The 12,195-nt window shown below is 37.7% G+C and overlaps 1 protein-coding gene across 37 annotated transcripts in view; it reads left to right on the top strand.

Moving 5' to 3' along the window:
* The window catches only part of CELF2 (CUGBP Elav-like family member 2), a 555,045-nt gene that overhangs the window by 534,567 nt on the left and 8,283 nt on the right, over positions 1–12,195 (top strand). For 11 of the 37 annotated variants that reach the window (XM_087935304.1, XM_087935296.1, XM_087935283.1 and 8 more), the window contains 2 exons: positions 4,332–4,451; positions 9,463–9,642. In XM_087935304.1, the coding sequence (XP_087791430.1) occupies positions 4,332–4,451; positions 9,463–9,642 (300 nt within the window). Of the gene's footprint in view, positions 1–4,331; positions 4,464–9,444; positions 9,643–12,195 lie in introns of all 37 variants that reach the window. The other 26 variants (XM_087935295.1, XM_087935282.1, XM_087935288.1 and 23 more) reach the window with 3 other exon arrangements.

Raw genomic sequence — 12,195 nt, 5'->3', positions numbered from 1 at the left:
GCAGTCAAAAAGTCTCTTTGATATTGTTAAGAAAGCATGTCACCAGGATTAAAATCTTGGGTCGATAATGCGTTCATCGAAAAACCAGCTGTCTATTAGTGTGAGGGAAAGAATGGAGGTGCATTTTTAAAAAAGGGCCGAGTGACTTTCTGTGTATGTTTTTTATTTTTTTTTCCTTTTTTTCCTTTTCTCCTCTTTTCTTTATATATTAAGGCTCTTTTTAAACAGTTGCAATTTTCCTATGACATAGTTTTCACTAGCATAGGTTAACAGCTTTTCTTGTGCCATATGCATCATTTTTGTTTTGTCAGTACGGATCCAAATGGACGCCTCTTAGCCATTAGGTCACCAGCTCATCCAATGCCCAGTTTTACCCCAAGCCTGCTGACATTATTGCATGCAAGGTACAATTTTTTAAATCTGGAATTAATCTTGCAAGGTGGTATATTTGATTCCTATGAGTTTCTGTTGAATTAACTATGAAAATAAACATATCCAGAAAAATAGGAGGCCTTACAATGAGTTATTGTTTAAAACAGTCTTTCCCATATTTATTTTCTTCCTGTTACAATGCACGTCAATGCCAAACATCCAACAATTTGTCCACCTTTCAGATAGTAGTGATATTGTAGAGTCCTTGACACTCTCCGAGCTTCGTTTGTTTGCTTGCAGACATTTCATTACCAGAATTGATAACACATTCAGTGCATCATGCAAACATCTACAAGCAAACAACTAAGCTCAGAGAACACCAAGGACTCCACAGTTCATCCCTGAGCTATGTCTATTCTCTTCTATTACTAGTTATATTGTTCAGGGAAATTAAATATCTAGGTTTAGAGAGCAAGAAACTGGGGGGAGGTGGATAAGATAGACAAGAAAACTATCATTTATAATGTAAGAATATGGGGTTTCAAAAATGCTGTTTTACCAAGTAATCGGAAAACATATAATAACATTTCGTGCTTTCTTAATACTACCTATCGAAGGATGGAGGCAGGGACTTGTTTAAGTGATCTGGAGATTTTTCAGATCAACCATATCAGAAGTCTATCTCATGCCAATATCTTTTTTAAAAAATTTTTTTTATAGTTTTCATTCAAGAAAAAAATATTTTAAAAAGAGAATCATGTCCTCACATTTTACAGTGTTTCCATAACAGTGTACATCTCTATTAGTGTTAATTAAGATCATTCACTACAAAGATATCTTAAATCTGATTCCTGATTTCTTACTTTTCTATGTTATTAATACGTCTTGATACATTGCTTGTTTTCCTATGTTACTACACTACTACACCTATATACATAGCTGTACTATACATATATTCATAGCTATACATTTATCCTTATTTCTGTTGTTCCATAATATTTCTTTAATCATTTTCACTATACATCTTTATTTCCTTTTCATTTAACCATTTGTACCATGTATTCCATATTGTAAAAAATTCTCCCTCTTCCTTGTTTTTTTAATATCATAGTTAAACTAATCATTTCTGTGCATTGGTAAATTTTGTTGATTACTGCTAAATCTGTGGGTACCATTGTTAATTTCCAATTTTGGGCAAAGGCTATTCTTGCTTCTGTGATGATGTGTAGTATTAGATGCTGTTGTTTTTTACCCCGTGACAGTTCTGGTATTCCCAATAAGAAGGTCTCTGGCTTGTGTTTAATCTTCAATTTTGTCAATTTCATGCCAATTTCACATCAACGTGATTTTTTTTCCTTTTTTTGTGTGTGCTTGTATGGACACCTAGCCCTGAAAGACAGTTGTTGGCACCCATTACACGTCAAATTCACTTCACAGCTACAGTATATGACCAGTTTGGTTCAATCATTTTTAATCATGGAGTTATCAAGTCCTGCTTTCAGCTTGGCAGCACAAAAGGGTGGTTCTGCTACTATGTACTCCTCAGTCTTACAAGAGGCCAGTGACCAGGAGCAGGCTGTGAGTCCTGAGCAGTCAGAATTAATTTAAGGCTTAATAAAACTGCTCACCTGAAGGAGTTTTAATATTAAGTGGCGCGTTGCAGTCACCAGTCAGGCCTCATGGTTCATTCAATTGGTGGGTTTCCAGGAATAGAACTCCATGCAGTTAGGTGGGCCTGGAGATCTAATCCATCAAATACTAATTAGCTTAGTGCTTAAAAAGTCTCAATCATGGAATAGAACCATTAGTTATTTAGAGTATATTAGCCTAGAATTGGATGGAGTCTGCCTGATCAGGTGAGTAACACTTTCTTTACGTTATGTCAATGACCCAGCTAAATGTAGGTGAAGAAAACACCTTCTCCCTTAATGTGCAAATTGACAGGCTGAATTAATTTTTATCAGGTGGCGAAAAGCCAACTAATCAAAATTATAGCAGTCTTCCAATATCTAAGGGACTGCCGTAAAGAAGAGGGGGGGTCTCAAAGTATCTCAAGGCAGAACAAGAAGCAATGGATGGAAACTATTCAGCAATCTAGAACTAGAAGCAACCTAAAACTAGAAGCAACCTAGAGCTAGAAGCAACCTAGAACTAGAGAGAAATTTCCTGACAGTTAAAACAGTTAATCAGCGAAACGATTTTCCTCCAGAAGTTTCAGGTACTCCAACACTGAAGGTTTTTAAGAAGAGATTTGACAACCATTTGTCTGAAATGATACAGGGTTTCCTGCTTGACCAGAAGGTTAGACTAGAAGATCTTCAAGGTCCCTTTCTAACTTTGTTATTCTGTTGTGGTAGATGATTCTCATTCTGTTAGCCATTCCATCAGATACGGCCGAGTGATTAGATAGCCTTTTTATACCTCTTTTTCCTTCTCTATTTTTATTTGAATGATTAGGAAGCTGTCACAGATATCTAGCAGTCACAAAAAAGGCATCTTATCCTTATTCCTTCCAAGCTGATACACAACAGCCTGGAATATGATCTGACTCCCAGTCTTGTAGATACTTATTTTTACAGGACTGGAGTGAGGTTGTGGCTTCAGGGAAGGGGCTTAATCCTATTTACATCTCTCCAGAGTTCCCCCCTTTCCTCCCCCCCCCCCTTTGAATCTGTAGTGAGCCTCAAGGGCAGTAAATCACCTTTCAAAAGCAGGATCTTGTTATTTTTAATCACTGGTGGGCCAACAAGGTTTTGAAGAGCTTTGAAGTCTGGTCATGGACTTATAGATCTAACTCCGAATCTCTGTGTACCAAAGACTAAGACTGGAGGGAGGGAGGGGAATCTATCTAGTTTTTAGCTTGCAGCTGTAGTCTTTAAAGTTCACAAATCATATAGGTATTATTCACTTATCCCTTCAATACTAACTAGCTTTCTGAATGCTATTCTTCTTGACTATTGATGTTCAGACTGATAACACAAGGATAATATTCCCAGCACAACAGAGAGGAATGATCAATTTGCTTTTACTAAGACAAAGTACAGTCAAGTTATAATTCCTGAAAGCAAAGCCCCTGGATACATGAATGTTAGATATTTCACCTTTTCTAACAATTAAACTAAACAGCCACGGAACATCAAGAAAAGCCGCCTAACAGTGTAACAATGTCAGTTCATGTAATTTCCCCAAAACGAGGAACAACTACCAGCTCTTTATTAAGGTTTTGTGTGAGTTTATTCAATTCAGAAACACCAAGTTATAGTATCCATTTCATTTGCTGTAGGTGGAAACTCTGGAAGGCAATTTGTAATTTTTCCTTCAGTATCAAATAGGTTTTCATAAACCAGATAATCTGAGAACTGATGAATGTAGCATTTGCTATTTCCATATCAAAACAATCTCCTCTGAAACATATATCCTACAATGGTTTATGCTTTATTCATAGCATACCATTTTTATATATGCATGTAGCTGAAATGGAGAGATCGAAATAATTCCAAACCAGAATTTCCAACCACAATTCGTTGAATAAACAAGAAAAGCTACAAATCAGACTAGACTGTAAACAAACAAGTGCTACTAAATCTGAGTTCAGCACATGAATCAAACCGTAATGTAGGACTCTGGTTTTCTATCTCTTATTAAACTTTTGAGCAGAATATGTACTTTAAGCAATGGACATTCAACTGTATGGATAAAATGAGAGAAACCATACTTTAAAGTTTTTTCTCATGTAATTATTATTATGACATGTCATGAGTTTAGGGCCAAAGGACTCACTAGCTTTCCATAATGTTTATGACAGGGATGTCCAACCCAGCCAATCAAGCTGACATGCTGGCTGAGGAATTCTGGGAGTTGAAGTCTACAAGTCTTAAAGTTACCAAGGTTGGACACCCCTGGTTTATGGTATTCTAGGAGTGAATAATTTTATTTTATTTTTATTTCTTTTATTCTAGTGGCTGCATCAACAGCAAATTCCACAGCTGGGGCAGCAATGAATTCTTTGACTTCTCTGGGGACTCTACAAGGACTAGCTGGAGCAACGGTTGGATTGAATAATATTAATGCACTAGCAGGTACCGTAAACAGTGAGTATTTATTGCTGTGGTGGACATTCCAGCAATTTCCCTGTAATCACCTTAGGGACACTAATCGTTTTAGTAGAGTGAATGCTACTAGGGAAATAAACACATGTGCAAAATGGGTGATAAAATTGAGAAATTCTATTCCAGACAGCTTCAGGCCCAAAATCTAAATAGGTTTTGTCTTGTTAAAGAATTGTGATGTTTATAGCGCTTGATGATATTTTATCCTCTCTTCTAGGGCACACACATTAAGCTTGCATTCAGATAGTTAGAAGGGATCAATTCAAAAGGAGATTTTGGTTTTGTTTTAGTTGTTCAGTAGATGCAGATTTTAGTTGAAGTGGAAGCTAAGGAGATGTGTTGCTATTGTTATTGCCCATAGAAGCTACTGCTAAGGGTAATAGCACATCTGAATACTCTGGATATAGGAGGTATGAAAAAAGCCCTCTGCTAGCAGTTTGATTTATAGATTTCTTCAAACCACACATAAGGCATGTTCAAATAAATCACTTTAGTTATTGCCTATAGAGACAGGTAGGAAAAGAATATCAGACCTTTGAAAGATATTTACATTCTGCAATATGCAATATTTTTTTACTAAAGTAGTTAGATAATTATGATATATGCCATGATCTAATAATTTATCCTGGCATACGCCATAATGATTCTGTTTCTATAGCTCTGTGTTGCGTGTTTGCGTGTGCACGTGCATGTGTACAAGTATGTATTATATCAACAGATCAGCTTTTGCCAAACCAGCGCCTGCAAAATGGCCATTTGTATATTGGTTGAAGATTTTGGTCATTGAAATTCAAAACCTCCAAAGAGTACAAAATAGGGATCCCTACCTCACCCCCAAATGTTGCTCTCTTGTCTCTCACAGCTTACTATTTCCAAAATATTGGTGTACTTTCTGAACCAACCAAAGATATACTGAGTTTCAATCAGAAAGAAATGAAAGCAGAAATTAATCAAGCCAGCAAAACTAAACAACTCTCCCAAAATCAAAGCAATGAATCGTAGCAAGTAATGTACAAGATAACATCCACCATTACAAAACATGAAATAGAAGGAACCTAATTAGGCTCCAACATTTAATGAAGAAAATTAAACTATAAAAAATTGAGTCAAGCATCCATGATACACTTGGTACTACACTTGATTTTAGCCAAAAAATATTCAAGACACATTAAAGTGTTCTATACACACGATCGTGCTAGGGGAATGAACATAGTTTTTGCTTCTCAGTTATTATAATATACCATTTGATCCACTTAAAATATCTAAGTGATTCTGGGAGTTGAAGTCCACAAGTCTTAAAGTGGCCGGGTTTGGAGACCCCTGACCTAAAGTCTAAATATCAGGTAAGGCAGCCTCTGAGGCTCAGTAAAGGCCAACATGTTGATGAAATACAAAGAAAAGTATGCTTTCCAACCTCCCAGATATCTACGTATGTCTAAATCATCAACAACTAAAAGTTGTTGTAAATACTATAAGACAGGGAAGGTGGAGAGAGAGGCAGCATGAAAGCTTCCACCGCTGTTCCAGATTATTTCCCAGCTGAAAAAGGAAAAGAAAGCTTTCTCAGGCTGTTTGCCTTTAACCAAAGGAGTTTTCTTCTGTAGTCTGTTTAGGTTGGTGTTTACCTGAGCTTTTGAAAGCCAGTTGATACAATCAATGAAAACATGATTTGTTTCTCCACGTGACTCTCTCTCCATATGCGCTCAATGATGCATCTGTCACTCTGATTTTTCTGAGATTTTAAAAAGAGCTCTGGGCTCACAAAACAGAACAAAGTAAAAATGAAAAGAGTATATGTTCTGCTATAGCAGGAAGCTCTTCTTCCCTTTATCTTTTACCCAGCTTGTGTTGGTGGAGGAATTGGCTATTTCTTGTTTAACTAAAGAGGCAATCTGGCCAATGCTGTAGAAACCCTACCCTTTGACTTATTCTCTGCAAGTGCAACCAGTAAAATCCAAGGTGTGAACAGGAAAAAAATGTGGTCCTATCCTCCCAAAACTTGTTATCCTCCCTCTGTAAGAGAGTTGAGCAGTTCCAAAATGTGAAAGATAGGTGGGAAGGAAAGGATGGAGGGGGGGAAGGAAGAAAAAGAAAAAGAAAAAGAAAAAGAAAGAAAGAAAGAAAGAAAGAAAGAAAGAAAGAAAGAAAGAAAGAAAGAAAGAAAGAAAGAAAGAAAGAAAGAAAGAAAGAAAGAAAAAGAAAGAAATTTCCTCTCACTAATAATGATTTTGGATATCCTTCTCCCTTTCTTCAAAATTCCTAGCTACTATGTTCTCATATGTCTGTACTTGAGCATGACCATAGGATTTGGGGGTTTTTGATGTAGGGGGCTGCTTGGCCCATTCAGAAGAAATATTTTTTTTCAAGATATGTTGCTTTCTTTAAGTTCTCTGCACAGCAGTTGCCTCGTTATTTCTTACCCCAATTCTCAGAATTGTTCCTCTCTGTTATCTTTTTCCTTGTAAAACTGACATCAATGCAAAGGTTTAGGAGAAAGGTTATACAAGAAGATTAAAAGAGACAGGAATGTGATTTGACTGCAAGTAAATAACACTGGTGGTCCTGTATTATTTATTTGTAGTCTGTTCCTCAAATCACTTTTCTGCAGCTTTGATCCAATAGCAACAACTATTCAGTCTTGAAGAAAAGGAGCTGATTGGGGGGTGGGTGGGGGTGTTGCAAGGAAGGGTAGGAGATAGACATGTGCAGAAGATTTTATAGGCTTTTTCAATATTGCATCACCTTTAAACTTAAATTGCTATAACAGGCAATTTGTGGGTAAAAATATTAAAGCCACTGAAAGGGAGCTGCCATTCCTTTTGTTTTCTTTTTAAAATATCCTGGGCATTGAGATACGTTGGAAATTTTAATGGACAAACCTAGCAGAGAGCTGTTCAGATTCAAGGTTTCTGTGCCTCCTTAGAAGTTTTTTTTTACAAAGCCTTCTATAGCATCTGGGTTTCCTAATATTTTTAAGATTGCGTCTCCCAAAGGGGATATTCGCTGGAAATTCTACCACTGGAGGTCCAGCATGTCTGAAAAGAACCAGGCTAGCTTAGCAAGTTTAATTTCCCAATTGTTCATACCTGTATTAATTTATCAAAATATAAAATACAGAGAAAACAAAGAAAAATTGAAATAATGGGACAATAGGGGAGGGAAAAGGGAAGAAGAAACAGAGTAGGGGAAAGGGGAGGGGAAAAAGAAAAGCATTGACTTCCAACTCCTTTCTTTTGGCACAGCAGAACAAGATGATAACATACAATCTCAGCTTTTTACTTTTTACTAATTTGTTTGCCAATTTTATCTGGTGATTGGAATCCATAAATACCACTGCAAGGATGTTTCTCTTTTAAGAGTCCTAAATAAAACTAAGTAACCATTTCAGTCATATTTTATTATCCACTAACTTTAAGGAGAAATAAGATAGCAGTCTTCAAATATCTGAAAGGTGGATGGGTCACACATTGCTCTAGAGCAGGGGTCCCCAACCCCCCCCCATCTGTGGACCGGCATTGATCCGTGGCCCACCAAGAATCAGGCCATGCAAGCGAGCAAAGCCCCACCGTGCATATGCGAGATTCAGGCAGCATGCAAAACCACACAAACCCAGTCTGCAGAAAAAGCAACCTCCATGGATCCAGTCCATGGCACCCCAAAAGTTGGGGGTTGCTGCTCTAGAGATCAGGACCAGAATCAATGGGCTGAAAGACTTTCAGGTTCCATTTCAGGAAAACATCCAGATTGCACAAGCTGTTGACAGTAGATCAGGCCAGCACATAATGCGATGATTTCTCCTTCACTGAAGATCTTCAAAGAGAAGCTGAAGGTTTATCTGCCAATGATACTGTAGTGGACCTTTAACTGAGGAGCGGGTTGAATTAGATGGCTCCCGTGCTCAGTTCCAACTCTTCTGTAATTATCTGAATAATCTACTGAAGGTTACAATTACAAAATCAATAGGATGCATCAGATTTCTCCACAGCAAGGGAGAAATTCTTGATTATCTCAAGAATTCCAGTAATTTTAGTAAACTAAGGTCACTCTGAGACTTGCAAGCTGTGGCTCCAGAAGAAAATATGAAAATGCTGAGCAATGCTTCCTCTGCAGATGGGACAATCAGGGACCCCTGAGTGGGAATTTCTTTTTTGTCCCACCAGCTGGGATAGGTATTTTATGATGGGCCTCCTGTGTCACTTTGAGAAAAAACAAGCTATCAGTGCAGCCATTTTGTGAGATGATGCACAGCAGGTTCTCAAAGTACCTAGCTGCCACCAAAGGTTTCCCAGTTGTTACCCAGAAACACTCTGTCCTGACCTACTAGTTTTCAGTTACATGAGCTGAATTGGCAACAAAACTCTGGTTCATTCTTGATAGTAGCAGATTCTTTGGTTATCTAGACACATATCTAGAATAGTGTTTCTCCTTCTGGATAACTTTGAGATGTGTAAACTTTAATCCCCAAGATTTTTAGTAATGGCTATGCTGGTTAGGAATTTTGGTAGTTGAAATACATTCATCTCAAAGTTGACCAGGTGGAGAAACATTCTTCTAGAATCTGTAATTGCATCAAAACAAACTTTAATGAGGACAGCCTTTATATTACTTTAAAGATGTTTGTGTGATGCTTTGAAGATGCCATAAATCATAAAACAGGTTTTCTGGTGACCCCAATTTTTGTCGAATGCTGCCTGCATGGGAAACTGAGTTGCTATGAACAATAACTCCTAACCTCAATCTTTATATGTCTTTATAGATTGGATGTTGTCCTACCTGTTGTTTTTAACTGTGCTATCTGGTGAAGTGACTGATTTGTATTATTGTTATTCTTACTGCTGTGGTTATTATGTTTTATCTGCATGCCCGGCCATTGTTGTCCGTGTCATATTAATGCTAACAATGTTTGGAAAGCACTAATGAATAAGTGCAATTTCTTTTCTCTATTGTTGGGTTTTTTGTAAAGTTGCTCAAATGCTCTCAGGTATGGCTGCCCTGAATGGAGGACTCGGTGCAACAGGCTTGACCAATGGTACAGCTGGCACAATGGATGCCCTCACCCAAGCCTACTCAGGAATACAGCAGTATGCCGCTGCGGCACTGCCCACACTATACAGTCAAAGTTTGCTACAACAACAAAGTGCTGCAGGCAGCCAGAAAGAAGGTAAGATAGGTAGGCCATGGGGGGAGGGAATGCAAAAAGGGGGCAAGGAAGAGATTCTTAATTCAAAACCAAGAACAAATGAAACTTAATGGTCTTCTGAAATTAAATTTATTAGTACAACTGCTGCTACGGTATTAAACTCCATCATTAAGTAGAGTTTTCTTATCCCATGATGTCCTCTCAGTACCCAGGACTTGTGTTACAATGGATGAAAATAATTGCGAAGTATTAGGGTATGGCAGAAGAGAATATATGTAGCTCCAGTCCTTGGTGCTCTTTGAGCTTGGGTGTTGGCTTGCAGGCATTTCTTATCTGAATAAGTAACATTTTTGTTTGTTTATATCCCATTTCCATTATTTTTACTAATAACTCAAGGCAGTGCACGCATATCCACAAACCTTCCTCCTATTTTCCCCCACAACAACCCTATGAGATGAGTTGGGCTAAGTGACAGTGATTTGCCCAAAGTCACCCAGCTGGCTTTTATACCTAAGGCAGGACTAGAATTCACTGTCTCCTGGTGTCAAGTCCGGTGCCTTAACCACTGGACCAAACTTGCTCTCATCTTTGTACGCTGGTTGGGTAATGAAACATCTCCCAGCAAACAACCAAGCTCAGAGAGCACCATGTACAATATGTTTCAATTTTTAAAGAATAAGGCAGAGCAATGTTGAGTTTTTTTTTCCTCATTAGCCCAACATTTGCTTATTATCGTTTTCTTATGCTTGTCTTATCCTAGCAAAAAAAAAGTGATGTTAATATGGAAATATGGTTCTCAGAGGAGCCTACAGGCCAATGATTCACCTGGATATACTGGAGCTATCATCTAGTTAGTTTAGATTGTTAAGGAATACCTCACTGCAGAAAAATGGAAAGCTTGTGATTCCTAAAACCAAAGTCACTGACTCATCAAAATTGACACTGAACTGGAACTAAGCTGCACCTAAGCAGTCGTGCCTGCATAGAAACCTTTGGCATGGAGAATATATAGGAACCCTATAAATATTTAATTTCCCAGCACACAAAATTCCTTTCAGGCACTTGTTCAAAGAATGTTACCACCCACTGCTTTTCTAATACAAAAACAGATATTGTCTGCTGCTTTTGCAAAAAATAAAAAGTGCTCTGGTTCAAACCATCCTTGAATTCTTTTCCCATTTCTGGTGGGGAAGGAGCTCCCCTATCTGGATTTGCATGTACACTACAAACATATAGCTTTTATAACTAAATAGCATTTCGAGGTTAATGACCAAATCTATCGTGGTTATAATGAAGGGTCGCTTATTTGAGAGTCTTGAGAGGAAGCAAATAAAGGATTGATTGCTTCATATGAGGTGCTGATGGAGCAAAAGAAATCCAGAAAGTTAATGCTGAGAATAAATTAATGCTAATTGCAAGATGTTCAGGGGGAGGCTTCTCCCCTATCCATTCATTTTTTGGGTTTCTACCTGTCCGTCAAGCACAGTTACTTTAGAGAAGTGTTTTTCTTCGATCTAATTACAGGTAGTCCTTGGCTTATGACTGGTTGCTTAAGATCTGTTCAAAGTTACAACCATGCCCGCCACCCAAAAAAAGTTACTTACATTCCAGTTTTGAAATTCTGATATCAGTCAGTCCCCCCACCCATATGATGTGGTCGTATTTTGAACATGCGACAACCAGCCCGCATTTTTAACCATTGAAATGCTCCCCACACACACACAAAAAACAGCATTTACTTCAAATTTCAGCAAAAACAGCCCCATAGCAAACAAGGACTATCTGTATTTGCTCCTTTGGGACTGAAAAGAAACAATACAAAATAGGTGTGACGATTTGCCTCAATGGTCAAGTGTTCATGGGCCATCAGAGTTATCGATACTCTTTAAAGAAGACCGCTCCAAATTGGATAAGCCATTTTCCTAAGCCCTTGGTTGTAATAAACCACAAGGAGGAGCAGGAGGCTAAAGGAAAGCAGAATCCAATTGACTTATTTTCTTTTTTTGTTGAAATAAGTAAATGGAAAAACCATTCTAACACAGCACAAGGCTGGCACCAAATTTAAAACAGAAACAGCTGTGAAAGCCTGACTCACAGACAAACACAATACACAAGCCTGATGATGGCAGATGAGATTCTTCCAATGCGTTTATCCAGAGACCCTCAAATAATAAATTTGATTTATTATATATTACCATTTATATATATATATATAAATTGTGCTTCTCCAAAGATCCACATACAAATACCCGCGAAAACCTCAGAATGTGTGTGTGTGTGTGTGTGTGTGTGTGTGTGTGTGTGTGTGTGTATCTTTGGTTATTCAGGTTTTCTCCTGCGTAAGATTGGAATTTATTATTTGAGGGTCTCTGGATAAACACATGTCCATCATCTAAGAAAAAGTAAAAGTAAAAAAATAAAATATAAATAAGCAAGCAAGCAGTCTTGATGGCCCACTGTTTTTTTCTGCCTATAATAGAACCTGCTACTCACAGAACACTTAAAGCTTTTTAATATTAAAATAATATATTAAAATAATATTAAAATGGGCATATGAAGAACGGCCCACTATGT

Source organism: Pseudonaja textilis, chromosome 5 (assembly GCF_049901715.1).
Source record: "Pseudonaja textilis isolate UNSWEBS1 chromosome 5, rPseTex1.2, whole genome shotgun sequence".
NCBI lineage: Eukaryota > Metazoa > Chordata > Lepidosauria > Squamata > Elapidae > Pseudonaja > Pseudonaja textilis.
The sequence above is the reverse complement of the archived record's forward strand: the minus strand, read 5'-3'. Positions and strand labels throughout refer to the sequence as shown.